Source organism: Sphaerodactylus townsendi, linkage group LG01 (genome assembly GCF_021028975.2).
Source record: "Sphaerodactylus townsendi isolate TG3544 linkage group LG01, MPM_Stown_v2.3, whole genome shotgun sequence".
Classification (NCBI taxonomy): domain Eukaryota; kingdom Metazoa; phylum Chordata; class Lepidosauria; order Squamata; family Sphaerodactylidae; genus Sphaerodactylus; species Sphaerodactylus townsendi.
In genome coordinates, this window is record NC_059425.1 from 184,491,529 (window position 1) to 184,508,070 (window position 16,542).

The following is a 16,542-nucleotide window of genomic DNA, read 5'->3' on the forward strand; positions in this document are numbered from 1 at the left end:
GTAGGCAAGTTTTCATGCATGTATCTGAAAAAGGGGAGGGACAGAGACCCCTTCCACACATGCAGAACAATGCACTTTCAGTCCACTTTCACAATGGTTTGCAAGTGGGTTTTGCTATTACGCACAGTCAAATCTAGCTGCAAAGTGCATTGAAAATGCATTATTCTGCATGTGTGGAAAGGGCCTGAGACTGAGAGCCCTCTAGCCAAAGGCATATCTTGGAGGGGGGGGGGGGGGGTGTGGAATACTCAGATTTTGCCCCAGGCTCCATTTCCCCAGATATGCCTCTGGAAAAAGATCAGTGAAAAACCTTTGTGAGAAAGCATTCCTTTCCTCCAAAGTAACAAAAACAAGATTAGTTTCTTCCTAAATATAAAACGTTATAGGCTCGCTGACTAATACCGAACAATCTGAAAAACTGGATTATAGTAGAAGGGGGGGAGGGTATTATTAAGGTTTTACTACAGTATTTTTTTTTCAATTCCACTCACTTCCACTTCCAGCTGCTCAGGAACAGAGCCACCCAAACCATTGTTATCGTATGCTATAGATACATTAGACCTCTCTATTATTTATATCTTATATTCCTCCGACACCATGTATTCTTGATCAAACACACTTTATCATACCCGCGCATGCTAAGGAAGTGAGCTCACAGATGTATTTTATTGTACGTCACATTCACTGAGCTTAAATTTTCAGGTTTTTATTATGTACAGAACATATACATGCGTTCACTGTAGGTCACAATGTTTTTTTTTCCCAGTCCGCATTTTCACAAAACGGGTACTGAAGCCCTCTTCTGCGTGTGCAATTCTAGATAAGCCCTGAGTAAGTTTCAAAACAGTATTTTTCTTGCAACTGAGAACGATGAGACAAGGGTTACGCTTTTAAGGAAAAGCCATAATGAAAGAAGAGAAGAAATCAGAGTCCGTTTCACATTTATTAAGCCTAGCCATCAGCATTGTATAGTACATAATATACAGTTGCAATCTGTGTATAACTCAAAACATGAAAAAAAACACAGAAGTTGGCCTCATTTTTTATCTGAACAGTTATTGCTTCAATTTCTTTTAAATAGATGACAAGTGGTTCTACATCTGTGTAATCAAGGGCAGAAAACCTGAGAGACTTCCAGTCCTCCGCAGCATATATTTTGTAAACGCTCAAATTTAAAGGAATACGTGGAAGACAAAGGCAGCATCATCAAACAGCTGAAGTGCGGAGGTTCTCAGGAGGGAAACACATCAACAGGGAAGGAATCCGAGACGACAAAATTAGAAGAAAAAGGAATGAAAGGAAACAGGGAACCTGCTTAAGCACGGGCTCCTCTGAAAGCAATCAAAGTACGGGCAATCAAAGTAACTCGGGAATTGTCAAGGAAGGCGGTAACAAACTGCCCAAGAACATATGTAAGGAAGAACTTCGGCTTGTGAGCCGCTCCAAATGCAGCATGAGAATTTTGTCCTTTTTCTCAAACGAACTTGTAGGAATCAGCTGTTTCCACATCCCATTGGCAGGCAATAAACTAAGGGCTGACCAGAAGAACTCTTTAAAAGTTTGTATTTAGCAGCCCTACGTATCTGCTACCAACGGCCAGTTTTTCTGGTAGGATTTTCCTAGAATGAAAAACAATACCACATATATAAATGTTAGGTTCTTTGTGCAGACATCAAGGAGTGGAACGGAAGACGAGGCACAGCGGTTGTTCTTGGCCGGTTAACTGGTGCCATGGCTGCTGTAGTCGAACACGCCTCTCTTGAAGAACGACGAAAATTCACAGACTGTATGCTTCGACAGGGTCAGGCCCTCTTGGTTTACATACAGCGGGGACGACTCTGAGTTGAGCATCGCGTTAAAGAAGCTTCTGAGGTATTTCTGGGGAGGAAACAAGATCAGGATTGTAACCATTACCGACTGAAACAGATTTAAAGAAATTTTTTTTTGCAAGAATGGGAGATTTCCAAAGTAGCTGGCAAGACAGGGTAACCTTGTGTTTTGACAAAGGAAACAACATGATTCTTAACAACCTCCAGCTGTCCGGGCCCTGTGGGACCTTGGTGAGTTCGGCAGGGCCTGCAAGACAGAGCTATTCCACCAGGCTTTTGGAGGGGCCGGCCGTGGCCCTACTGCCCCCCAATGAAATTGAGGCTGCCTGTTTCCATCTTTTCTATTACGGTTGGGCCTGATCTACTGATTCCATCGCGGGCCCTGCCTACTCCCTCCCTTTCTTTTGGCCTTAGATCAGGCACCTGTTTTAAACAACTTCTGTTTTATAAAAACTTTGGTTGTTTTAATTTATAGTTCTCTGTTGTTTGTAATTGCTGCATAGGTTTTAAAGGGTTTAATGTTTTTATGCTGTTGATTTGCTGTTCGGTAGAACAGCCGTACTGTGAGCCGCCTCGAGCCCTTCAGGGATGAGGCGGCCTATAAGTTCAATAAACAAACAAACAAACAAACATCGAAGATGCCAGCCACAGATGCAGGCGAAACGTCAGGAGAAAAAGCCTTCAACAAACATGATTCTTGCTTGCCCACTTTTCTCTCCACCCCCCTCCCTGGGGCTTACTTTACCTTACTCTTCTCCATTTTATCCTAACAACCACTCCATGAGGTAAATTCGGTTGAAAGTGTGTGACTGGCCCAAGGTCACTCAGTCAGTTTTCCACAGCAGAAGGGAGATTTGATTCTGAACCTCCCCGATCCAAGTCCAACGCTCTAATCATTACACCACACTGCCTCTTTAGGCTTCTAGAGACCATCTAATAGGTATATGTGCAAAGTCTAGGGAAGGGGGAGCTAGGCGGCTCTGCTGGGAACTTAGGGTGCCCTCTGGTTATTTATATTTTGTGGATTGCGATCTATTTTGATTGTTTCTGGGGGTTTTTATTGGCAATTTTTTAATTATTGATTTTCAAACTTTATAATTAAAATAACAAGAAACTTAACAATTTATATAAAGAGCAATAACAGCAATCTTATATTCTTTGTCTTACAATTTTAAATGTAAGATTCAATCAATTAATCATAACATTAATAAACTATATCTAGTTATTACAATTATACTTATGTTTAATAGCAGAATAACAAAACTACCAATTAACCAATAAGCATGTATTTTCATCTTTGTAACGTTAATGTTATATCCACTGAAATAAATTCTATGTGTATCGTGTCATGAAAAGGTCTATCCTATTTGTTCATATGCTTTACGAGTAAACACCATGTTTTGTCAAATCGTTCTGGGTTTCCTCTTGATATGGAAAAATGCATTTCTTGAGTGGGAAGGTCACTGTTGTTTACAACTACGGAAATTAAGACAGATAAGAAAAAGGGGAACTAGGCCGTTAGTAATCATAAACATGGGATATTGACACAGAACCGCACCACATATAAAAACTGCTAAAATCTTGACTAATTCCTGCTGTACCAGCTTAGCTAATTAATACTCACGGAAAAATCATATTAAAAAACAAAGGTATAGGTCAAAAGATGATTAGCGATCGTGAGCCTTCGTGGCTGGGGACTGGTCAGAAAGACAGATCAAGGATGCCTTAAATCCGTGGTGGCGAACCTTTGGCACTTCAGATGTTATGGACTACAATTCCCATCAGCCCCTGCCAGCACGGTCAATTGGCCATGCTGGTAGGGGCTGATGGGAATTGTAGTCCATAACATCTGGAGTGCCAAAGGTTCGCCACCACTGCCTTAAATTGATCTGTGCTGCGACACAGACCCCAGAGATGGTACCCAGCTGCTATCTCTCCATGACTGCAGACATGCTAATAAATCTAGCTTGTTTCTAGCCATCCTTGGGTTGAATTCCTTGATTAGTAAAAAATTCCATATCACTCTCCATTTCCATGTTAGTTTATCTATTTGTCATGATATTGTTTCTGTTTTTAAATGTATTTGATTTATTGTTAGCTGCCCTGAACCCTGCTGTAGAAGGGAATGGATGAGACATAAAGCTAAAGTATAAGTAAATATAGATTGGCCATGCTGGCAGAGGCTGATGGGAATTGTAGTCCATAACATCTGGAGTGCCAAAGGTTCGCCACCACGGCTATAGTGGCTGGCCTGCACAGTGAGCCCAAGAAAATGAACGGAAGGTGTCTTTGTGGCGTATGAAGTTAAGAGCTCGTGTATCTAATCTGGAGGAACCGGGTTTGATTCCCAGCTCTGCCGCCTGAGCTGTGGAGGCTTATCTGGGGAATTCAGGTTAGCCTGTACACTCCCACACATGCCAGCTGGGTGACCTTGGGCTAGTCACAGCTTCTCGGAGCTCTCTCAGCCCCACCTACCTCACAGGGTGTTTGTTGTGAGGGGGGAGGGGCAAGGAGATTGTAAGCCCCTTTGAGTCTCCTGCAGGAGAGAAAGGGGGGATATAAATCCAAACTCCTCCTCCTCCTCCTCCTCCTCCCCCTCCTCCTCCTCCTCCTCTTCTTCTTCTACTATATAAGCTAATTGAGGGGAAACAGCCTACACGCTAATATGCCAGGGAAAGTCAACTTTCCCAAACAGGTGACAGTTACCAAATGTTTGCGAAATTCTGATCCAAATCAACTGCATAAAGACATGGAAATGCCACTGCAAAGAAGAACATTTTATGCAAAATGTCAGCTCCCTTGCATCAAACTCTTGGCAAAAATATTGCAACATCCAAATGAAGTCTGGACGAAAGCATATGAAAAGATCCAAATGGGACAAGGCACCAGAACGCACGCACCGGGGATGACTGGTAAATCAAAAGCTGGAACGTAAGCAGCTGTAAGGGAAATCGTAAAGGATGAAAACTCGCTCTGTTACAACTGGAGAATGTCAACTTGCCTGGTTATCTCCCATGACACTGCACGCTGTAATCATGGATCGGGTGGGGGGGGGGGGAGGGGGGCGGGCAGATAATCTATATTTAGTACAATACCCTTTGAAAAATGCAACCTTTAGAGACAGCATCTGATTTACTTGGGAAAAGCATTCCTCCAATACAGTACATATTTCACATAAGCCATAGCTGGCTTGCTTCATTAGTGTTAAAGTTCTCAGGAATTAATCATGCTAATGCTGATTTTTTAAAAACAAAACAAAAAAATGAGAGTTGATACTCCAGCTATTTTCTTGGCAAGCATGATGCATTTTTATTCACGTAAAATTAACATTCGCGCTAACTTTCCAAAATAAGTTGCATGAAGAAATTCCTTTCAGATGAATGCCAGCAGGAAAGGAGGCAATTTAAATCAGGGGACAGATGTGGTATCAGCATTCGTCATAATTAGTTCACAAAGTGTGCTCTGACACACACATGCACAATGATGAATCCGGTTTGTGAATGCAGAAGGCGCCGGCAAAGCCAAAACAGTCATATATCTTGGAAAAGGCTGAACTTCAGAGCAGTTCCTTGTCACATAAACATCCAGGAAAGTCAAGAAATTCACTGCTGGCTGTGTGCTCAGTACACTGAAAAGCATTTTGGAGAAGCTTAGAGAATGGGTTGTGCTAGCTCCATTATAGCTTTGTCGCACCTTGTAGATTGATAAACCCAGAGAATGGGGCCAGATTCAGATGGGGGCGGGGCGGGGCAAGGCGGTGTTCTTCTGAAGACCTGGGGAATGTTCTAGGTTTGTAGAAAAATGAGAAAGAAAAAGAGGAGGGGATAAATCCCACTCAAAGACCTGGCCCAGAGGACTGGAGATAGTCAGAGGGGGGAAATCATAGAGACAGAGCTGGAAGGAATCTCCAGGAATCTCCATTCCAACCCTTTGTACAACACAGGAAATTCACAATTACCTCCCCCCGTATCTCCAGTGACCCCTCCTCCATGCCCAGAAAATAGGAATGAAACAGAACAAAACAAACAACACCTGTGAGGGTCCCTGGCCAATCTGGCCTGCAATAAAATTCCTTCCTGACTCTCAAGTGGTGACTGGCAATACTCTGGACATGCAAGAAGAAGTAGAAGAGTTGGATTTATATCCCTCCCTTTCTCTCCTGTAAGGAGACTCAAAGTGGCTTACAATACCCTTTCCCCCCAACAAACCCCCTGTGAGGTGGGTGGGGCTCAGAGAGCTCCGAAGAACTGTGACTAGCCTAAGGTCACCCAGCTGGCATGTGTTGGAGTGCACAAGCTAATCTGAATTCCCCAGATAAGCCTCCACAGCTCAGACGGCAGAGCTGGGAATCAAACCCGGTTCCTTCAGATTAGATACACAAGCTCTTAACCTCCTACGCCACTGTTCTCACCAATGGCATTTTAGAGGCCTCATGGACTGATGGGGAAAGGTGCGCGGGCATCTTTGCATATGCGCTGCATAGGAGATTGAGCTTAATTGCTGAGCCGCATGCTAGATTTTTTGATTTTTCATACAAAATACCTTTTAGTTTCTCCCGATTGCAAGGCGTCGCCTCTAACGCATGAAGATTTCTGAGATCCCGGTCACCCTTCCCATTAAAATTTTCTTCCCAAATCCTGTCCTCTAAGCAGAGGAAAAGTGGATGGTGACTATTGAGAGGGCCTTTTCGGTGACGGGACACAGCCTTTCCTCTTTCCTAACACCCACCTTACTATCTTTTAGGCAGCAGAACAAACCGTTTCTTTTCATCCGAGCTTTAAAAGGTTCCATCTTTTTTTACCTGCTTTATTGTCTACTCCCATCCTAAGGCTGTTTTATGCGTATCATTTTAGGCTGGGAAACACTGTTTTCATGTCCTTGGTGGGCCCCTGGCTGGTTTTAATACAGATAATTTTATGGTGGGGTGTTTTTTTTTTTACAATTTTATTATTTTCTTTTTAACTTTGTCAGCTTGCCTTAAGGCAGCATATGCATTTTCTTTTTCTTTTTTTAAAAAGAGTGTTTGAACAGATAAGCTCATAAATAGGATTTCACCAGTGAACTAGATCTTGAGCCTCAGGATTTTTGTTTCTCTGCATCCTGTCATAAAGGGTGGGGAAGAAATCTAAATAATGATAATGATAATGATAATGATGATGATAATGATGATGATGATGATGATGATGATGATGATAATAATAATAATAATAATAATAATAATAATAATAATACCGCGATTTGAAAATCGAGCTTCAGCGTCTATGGCACAAACCAGCTGAGTTTGTCCCAGTGGTAATCGGCATGCTGGGCGCCATCCCCAAAACACTAGGGTAGCACTTAAAACATCTTCGAATTGACAAAATTAACATCTGTCAAATTCAGAAGGCAGACCTGCTGGGATCCGCACAAATTCTACGCCGATACATTACAACTTCCTAGGCCTCTGGGTAAGGCTCGAATTGTAATGAAGGCCAACAACCAGCTAAAGATCTGGCAGCTGTGAAATCTACAACAACAACAACAACAACAACAATAATAAAGGCAGCACTTGAAACATCTTCGAATTGACAAAATTAACATCTGTCAAATTCAGAAGGCAGCCCTGCTGGGATCCGCACGAATACTACGCCGATACATTACAACTTCCTAGGCCTCTGGGTGAGGCTCGAATTGTAATGAAGGCCAACAACCAGCTAAAGATCTGGCAGCTGTGAAATCTACAATAATAATAATAATAATAATAATAATAATAATAATAATAATAATAATAATAATAATAATAATAATAATAATAATAATAATAATATTGTATTGTATTGTTGAAGGCTTTCATGGCCGGAATCACTGGGGTGCTGTGTGGTTTCCGGGCTGTATGGCCGTGTTCTAGCAGCATTCTCTCCTGACATTTCGCCTGCATCTGTGGCTGGCATCTTCAGAGGATCTGATAGTAGGAAATTCAGCCAGAAAAATCAGCAATAGCAGAACATATTGTTAAACCAACCTGGACACAGAATATTATTTGCAAACACAGAAATTCTGGACCACTCTGACAACCACTACGTCAGACTACACAGAGAAGCCACTGAAATCCACAAGCACATGGGCAATTTCAACAGAAAGGAAGAAACCATGAAAACGAACAAAACTTGGCTACCAGTGTTGAAAAACACTAGAGTCAAGACAGTGACTAATCAGCTCCACCCAACCACAGGATGACAATAGGCAGCAATACAATCAAAGGGAACAAAGGATAGGCCACTTCTACCTTGCTATCTTCATTGTTACTCACATGCTAATGGGTGGATACCACTCAGCACATGTAAATCTAGCTTGCTAATTGCACCCTTGTTAACAGACAATGGTTCTTTCCCCCCCACCCTGGACACTCCAACAGGTATATATACTCCACTTGCTTTCCTACTATTAGATCCTCTGAAGATGCCAACCACAGATGCAGGCGAAACGTCAGGAGAGAATGCTGCTAGAACACGGCCATACAGCCCGGAAACCACATAGCACCCCAATTATTATTTTATTATTATTATTTCTGGAAAAGATCAAGGACAAGATGGATAATGAAAAGACCTGGCTGTGATTAACAACTGGAACTCCGAAAAAGGAAACCGAATCGCTGATTTTAGCTGCTCAAGAGCAGGCGATTAGGACAGATACGGCTGAGGCCAGAATTTAAAAAAATCCTCAGAGGATCCAACGTGCAGATTGTGCAAAGGAAGCTGGCAAAACTACACAGCTGCTGCAAAAAGATCTCCCAGACTGAGTACAAATAGAAACACAATTCAGCGGTCAAGATGATCCACTGGAATTTATGCTAGAATTGAAACATCAGGACCAGCTGAAAACAGATGGGAACGCTGTCCAGAGAAAGTCATGGAAAATGAGAAGGTCAAGATCTCGTGGGACTTTTGAATCAGAATGGACATAGTGTTGGCACATAATACACTAAACATCACAGTGACTGAGGACAATACAATACAATAGAAATACATGGTGATAGAAGGGTCGGTGAAAAAGAACATAAGGTCACTCTTTTTTGGGGGGGATTTAAGCCTGCCCCCAGTGTAATAGTTTACTACTTTCAGATTTTTCTGCAAACCCATGGGGTCCCACAAATTTGAAGAATTATTTGTTTTTTTATCAGTGTACCCCCAATCCAGAGATTTAAGTATCCGCAGATGGGCTCCTACTTGATTATTTGAATATAAGATAACTAAATCGATGCATAAAGTGTTAGCCAGCCTACAGGAAAGGCTTTGAAAGTGAGCTGAGGCCTGCTAACACTATATGGATCGATTTAGTTATCTTATACTCAAACAGTCAAGTAGGGCCCATCTGCAGATACTTAAATCCCTTAGAGCATAGGTGTCAAACTCGCGGCCCTCCAGATGTTATGGACTACAGTTCCCATCATCCCCCTGTGAGCATGATGCTGGCAGGGGGTGATGGGAACTGTAGTCCATAACATCTGGAGGGCCGCGAGTTTGACACCTGTGCCTTAGAGGAAGGTGAGAAACAACAGAAAACCTGCAATAATTCTGAGCTGTTTCTTTACTGAGCAACTTTTGCCAAGCTTTAATTAGGTCAAGAGTGAAACTGCAGCTAGTTAAAAACTTATTACAGTGATTATTTTAATAGCCTTGCTCTCTGTCGCTGGCCTAGCAATTGTGTGATGTGAAATATATCAGCGGAGAGATGTCATTCTAATGTTTTCTGCATGATCTCACACAATAGGGGCCTCACATGGATTTTTTTAAAGGCTCTGTGACATAAATCTTAGTTTAATTTAAAGTTATTAAAAATTATTAAAATTGAATAGCATTTTTTTTCCTTGCAATTCAAGAGGTGTCCTAATTGCTCTTCTGGAGGTGATATATTAATAGAAAACACAGTTCACTGTCACTGTTCGCATAATCTGTTAGAAATGATGACAGCCTTGGAAGTCAATGGCAGTATCTAACAATTTAATTTTTAAAAAAAGTTAAATACCTGCAGTGTTTTAAAGTTAAGACACTACAACCAAGAAGGTTCAAAAGAAGAAGAGGAGTTTGGATTCGTATCCCACTTTTCTCAACTGTATGCAGTCTCAAAATGACTTACAAAGTCCTTCTCTTCCTCTCCCCACAAGAAGAAGAGTTTGGATTTATATCTCCCCCTTTCTCTCCTGTAGGAGACTCAAAGGGGCTGACAATCTCCTTGCCCTTCCCTCCTCACAACAAACACCCTGTGAGGAGGGTGGGTCTGATAGAGCTCTGAAGAACTGTGACTATCCCAAGGTCACCCAGCTGCGTGTGTTGGAGTACAAAAGCTAACCTGGTTCACCAGATAAGCCTCCACAGCTCAAGCAGCAGAGCGGGGAATCAAACCCGGTTTCTCCAGATTAGAATGCATCTGCTCTTAACCACTATGCCACTGCTACTCACAACAGACATTAAGTTCAGTTCTCATTTCCTGTTTTTGATATGCTTATAGATATTTCCCTGTTGGCTAGGGCATTTCTGAACCAAACGGAAGGATCATTTCTTGTTCTCAGTGGAGTTTAACAGTAGTTTTTTTTCTTTTTGTGACTAAATCTGTTGCTCCTTGAGAGCCAGCATGGATTCTATTCTGGACAACCGGGTTTGATTTCCCCTACTCCTCCACATAAGTGGTGGATTCTTATCTGGTGAACCGGATTTGCCTCCCCAGATTTGTTTTCCCACTTCTACATTCCAGGGCTAGTCACAGTTCTTCAGAACTCTCTGAGTCCCACCTACCTCACAAGGGCCCCTTCCGCACACGCAAAATAATGCGTTTTCAAACCACTTTCACAACTGTTTGCAAGTGGATTTTGCCATTCCGCACAGCTTCAAAGAGCACTGAAAGCAGTTTGAAAGTGCATTATTCTGCATGTGCGGAATGAGCCAAGGTGTCTGTTGCAGGACAAAGACGGCATCTTTTGTAACTATACAGATGCGAGTTCACTGTCCTGGAGTCAAAATTTAATAATGCTTTTTACTTGTTGCTCAATGCACAGATTGTGAAATCCATCCAATTTATGCTACAGACATTCCCAATGCAGTCTCGTTGGCACGAGCGCATTATATTGAATTAACCACGGAGCAGCATCAATCAAATTAACCGTCCAAGCTGGCCAAGTACAACCTGCAATGATCATCTGCGATAATCCTTCCAACTGCACTTTAATAAATGAAACTAATGTAGAATATATAGGACTTAATATTCCTGATAATGCCTGCACATTAAAACTGATGTTCTTTGTCATCAAGGAAAAACTCAGATTAGACTGTCAGCAGAAAAACAAAGGTGATTTACTGTGTCGAGGAATCTGCTTTATTTTTGGACATATGAGGCCATGCTTAAAAAAAAAATCAGAACAGGTCTGGCCGAGCGAAGGAGATCAATCTTGTTGTTTTTTTTCCTCCTGAGCACTAGCTAAAATGAGTCCTGTCAAAATCCGATCACAGACAACGGCGAAGGGATTGAATTTACGACGCATCTCTGGGTCAGCCGTGACAGCGTGTCATTTGTTGGAAGCAGCCTTCGCTAGCAGCGAGCCCAACTTCTCGACAAGCATCACCCTTCACTTCCTTGGGTGAAATCAAAAACCAGAGGGATGATTGATTAAGCCGGCTCCCGAAAAGGACAGGGCCGGAGTGCGTCTCCTGTCCTTGTCTGTGAACTCCCTTTATGGATGTGCTCGGGCTGGGATACTCAGAGAGTCTCTCTGAAAGCTATACATGCGACCTGTGCAGCCACCCAGCTGACATGGGAAGGAAGCCTATTTGGAAGTAAGTCCTATTACCGTATATACTCATGTATAAGTCGACCCACATATAAGTCGAGGCACCTAATTTTACCACAAAAAACTGGGAAAACTTATTGATTCTTTTTTTTAAAGAAGCAAGCCTTTATTGGCATAGGCAACAGTACAACAGTAATTAAAAACAGATTAAAACAGATTAAAAAGCATATACAATACAGGTCGAAGGAAATCTACTGGCGTTTAGTAATTTCCAGGAGAAAGTCTGCCACTATCATACAGAGAGAAGGATCAGGGTTGTCCAACAAGTAATGTAATCTAATTAAATCGGGGAGATGGGGTAAACGTAAAGGAGTAAGATTTATATACTTGGATCTGATTTCCTTGAATCTGAGACAGTGTAGTAATTGGTGGGCCAGAGGTTCAACTGAGCCATTGTTACATGGGCACAATCTTTTAGCCTTTTCTTGCTTATTAAATCTGCCATGTAACAAGGCAGAAGGCATAACATTAAACCTGGCGAGCATTATGGCTCTCCTTTGAACAGGGTTTATTAAGCAATACAGGTAGCCAAGTGGCCCCATTCAAATGGGAGAGAAAAATACAGGGGGAGCACGTTTTCTTGGCTGTGGTGATTAGGGTAGAGAACTCTCTATCCAATAGTTGACCTTTTAATTTCCTATAAGATTCTGAATAGGACAAAGGGCAAAGTGAATCCACTGACAGTCCAATAGAGGCCATTTTTTCTCCACTGGAAAACCAGGGGTTGGAATGGGTGTCAGAGAGCAGACGGTGGACCAGGGAATTACAGTCTGAGAGAAAGTGAATTCGCAGCCAGAATCTAAAAGTCCTCAGCCAAGCGGCTGATTCCAAGCAGTTTTGACCTAACTCCAGACAAAGAGCTGCATAGGGCACGCAATTTGGGAGTCCAGTTATCTTGTGAAAAAAATTGGATTGAAGAGAATTCAAGGAGTGGTTAATAGCTTGAATCCAGATTGGAACTCTGTAAAGCAATCTTGAGGCAACTTTGGCATTTGAGGGCAGGAGGGATAAAGGAGTGGCCACTGCTATAAAAGAAACGTAGTAATGCTGACAAACTGTTAGATGTAGCTAGGAGAACGGCCTTCCTTTGGGTTGCCCATGAAAGGTTAAAGGAGAATAAGAGGCCAAGGTATTTATAGCACTTAACCTGTTCAATTTGGGTGCTTTTCATTGCCCATGTGAACTTATTGATTTGCATATAAGTCGAGGATGGGAAATGCAGCAGCTACTGGTAAATTTCAAAAATAAAAATAGATACCAATAAATTACATTAATCGAGGCATCAGTAGATTAAATGTTTTTGAATATTTATTTCAAAGAGAAACAGTAAACTAGCTTTGTAAGTGGAAAAGAGGGTCAACAAGATCAATATGGTACCAACAATAACTTTAAAAGTACAAAAACCTTAGTTTTTTTGTAAAGAAGGGTTTTAAACAATGGATCTTACAATAGAAACTGGAATGAACATGCCTGTTCACTGTGATTCAAAACTACCCTGCTTTTTGAAAGAATAGTTCATTATTTTTAGTGTATATATTTTTAAAATTGCACATGGCAGGTGTCATTTTAGAAGGAACATTCACACAACTTGTAAGGGGAGGAATGTTTATGTTAGCAGTACCAACATTTCAGATTATCTTTAGGAGACCCTCCTGATGATACCAGCCAGGTTTGGTGAAGTTTGGTTCAGGGGGTCCAAAGTTATGGACCCTCAAAAGGGTAGCCGCATCTACTATTAGCTTCCATTGGAAACAATGGAGGATGGGAGCACCCACTTTGGGAATCCATAACTTTGGACCCCCTGAACCAAACATCACCAAACCTGGCTGGTATCAGCAAGAGATTATTCTGATGATACTACCCAGGTTTAGTGAAGTTTGGTTCAAGGGGTCCAAAGTTATGGACCCTCAAAATGTAGCCCCATCTACTATTAGCTCCTATTGGAAACAATGGGGGATGGGGGCACCCCCTTTGGGGGTCCATAACTTTGGACCCACTAAACCAAACTTACCAAAATTGGCTGGAGTGTCACTTGATGATACCCTGAAATTTTGGTGCTGCTAGCTTAAAAACTGCGCCCCCTGGTGGCTGACAAAGTAAAAACCCTAAAATATTTTTTAAAATACACCTGACTTGAGTATAAGTCGAGGGGGGCTTTCTCAGCACAAAAATGTGCTGAAAAACTCGACTTATACACGAGTATATACGGTATTTATTTATTTATTTACATTCTCCACCTTTCTCACTGAGACTCAGAGCCGTAGCGAGACGAAACTGCGCCTGGGGCACGTGTGTGCCCTGCTCCCCTGCGCTCTAATCATTGCAGGTTGAACTTGGCCAGCTTGGACAGTTAATCTGATTGATGCTGCTCAGTGGTAATTCAATTAAAACACCCCTGTCCCGCCCTGAGCACCGGCACGCGCCCAGGGCAAGATGCCCCATCCCGCTCCTTGGCAGCTACGCATCTGCTAAGACTTAATGTGGATTCTACAGAGCGAGTCAATACAATTGAGAGGATGAGACATTAAATAAACCGTGCTACAATATATTGTCGAAGGCTTTCACGGCCGGAATCACTGGGGTGCTGTGTGGTTTCCGGGCTGTATGGCCGTGTTCTAGCAGCATTCTCTCCTGACGTTTCGCCTGCATCTGTGGCTGGCATCTTCAGAGGATCTTCAGAGGATCTTCAGATCCTCTGAAGATCCCAGCCACAGATGCAGGCGAGAAGTCAGGAGAGAATGCTGCTAGAACACGGCCACAGATGCAGGCGAAACGTCAGGAGAGAATGCTGCTAGAACACGGCCATACAGCACGGAAACCACACAGCACCCCCATACTACAATATTTGAATCATGAGACCATCCAGAAATCTAAAAAAAGAGCTGCAGCAAAGTGTACGTATTAAAACGACACATTTAGCGACACAAAATTACGCAGCAGGATCTTATTTAAAGCAAGTGGTCTAGACCACAGCTCCATATCACTTATCCAAGTAACTTTATGAATCACTTTGTTCAGTGCAACCCCTGTGCAGAAAAGTCCTCTTGGATAATGCAGTTTTGTGTAGTCTGTTGAAATAAGAAGCCCCTGAAAGGCCAAGGAATATTTTACGGGGTCACTAAATATAAAACTGCTAAATATCAAAGACACATTCATTACAACTTAAAATCATTTCCATTTGTTAAAGGTCCATAATCTTAGGCAAACAATACCACAATTACAGTACATTTTTTGACCTTTAAAAACAGATGTGTTTGGGCCAAATGGTCAAAAATGGTCAAAAATAAAACAATAATACAATGTTTAAATGCCTGAGAGCAATTGTCCAATTGGCCAAAACACGTCTGTTTTGGGGGTCAAAAAAGTTTTACAGGACCCTTCTATGTATTGTAATTGTGATATTGTGTGCATCAGGCTACTATGGGCCTTTTACAAGTAGAGATTATTTTAACTTTTATTATTATTATTAATTAAATTTAGTATACCGCCCTATCCCTGGAGGGCTCAGGGCGGTGTACAGTAAAACATCAGCTAAAAACATACATATAATTTAAAACAACAGTCATCTTAGAACATCGCCCCACAGATCTCTTATGAAACCCTCCTAATGAAATATGGGTCCTGATGGTATTGGGCCCATGGGGGGTAAGGAGGAGGGGGGCTGGGGCACCCTCAGCGGCTGGTCTCTCCAAAGGCCCGGTGGAACAACTCAGTCTTACAGGCCCTGCGGAAATCCCCAAGGTCCCGCAGGGCCCAGACAGCTGGAGGGAGAGTGTTCCACCAGGCCGGTGCCAGAGCTGTAAAGGCCCTGGCTCGAGTGGAGGCCAGCCGCATCATTGAGGGGCCGGGGACCTCCAGTAAGTTGGCCTCTGATGAACGCAGAGGTCGAGTTGGGACATTTGGGGTAATATGGGGTAACTTGTAATAAATAGATTTTTTAAAATATTTAGCAGTTTTATATTTAGTGGCCCCTTAAACAGTTTCTTGACCTTTTGGGTACTTCATTCTACTTTTGTAGGGTTATGTTTGCCCCCTCTCCCTTTTATGTTTGTGCGTAGTTTGTTGAAAGCCAGGAGAGTGGGAATCCTCCTGACCTCCTTGGGCTGAGAGTCACAACAGAGGAGAGTCACAACAGAGAAGGTGCGTGGACTGATTTTGCCCATTTACAGGTTAGCACCTGCAGAAAGCCCTGCTCAGGTGAGCAAAACATTTCATTCAATGGAGATTAGTCCTAGAAAAAACTGGGCCACTGGCGAAGTTGAAGCATTTGTGATATCTGAGAGTCAAAGCAGGTAATTTAGCATAAATTGGAAACCAATCATGAAAAAAAAAAACCCAGCAAAAAGAAGCATTTCCCCCAGTTAGTTGCCTTTTGCTCCTGTGCCACTATGGTCGAAAAGCTTCTTAAGTTAAATGGAGAATTCTAGGGTGTAAATAAAACTATGTCAGCTTTACACATCAAATATGTAAGAGAAACTGTACCACTATATCTATCTATCTATCTATCTATCTATCTATCTATCTATCTATCTATCTATCTATCTATCTATCTATCTATCTATCTATCTATCTATCTATCTATCTATCTATCTATCTATCTATCTATCTATCGATCGATCGACCGACCGACCGACCGACCGACCGACCGACCGACCGACCGACCGACCGACCGACCAACCAACCAACCAACCAACCAACCAACCAACCAACCGTCCAACCAACCAACCAACCAACCAACCAACCAACCAACTAACCAACCAACCAACCAACCAACCAACCAACCAACCAACCAACCAACCAACCAACCAACCAACCAACCAACCAACCAACCAACCAACCAACCAACCAACCAACCAACCAACCAACCAACCAACCAACCAACCAACCTATCTA

The 16,542-nt window shown here is 42.4% G+C and overlaps 1 protein-coding gene across 1 annotated transcript in view; it reads right to left on the reverse strand.

Annotated features, from left to right (window-relative positions):
• Nucleotides 1-690: 690 nt before the first annotated feature.
• The window catches only part of LOC125438158 (kinesin-like protein KIF16B), a 34,540-nt gene continuing 18,688 nt past the window's right edge, over nt 691-16,542 (reverse strand). The window contains exon 3 of the mRNA XM_048506395.1: nt 691-1,878. Within this exon, the coding sequence (XP_048362352.1) occupies nt 1,720-1,878 (159 nt within the window). The 3' untranslated portion in view covers nt 691-1,719. The remainder of the gene's footprint in view (nt 1,879-16,542) is intronic.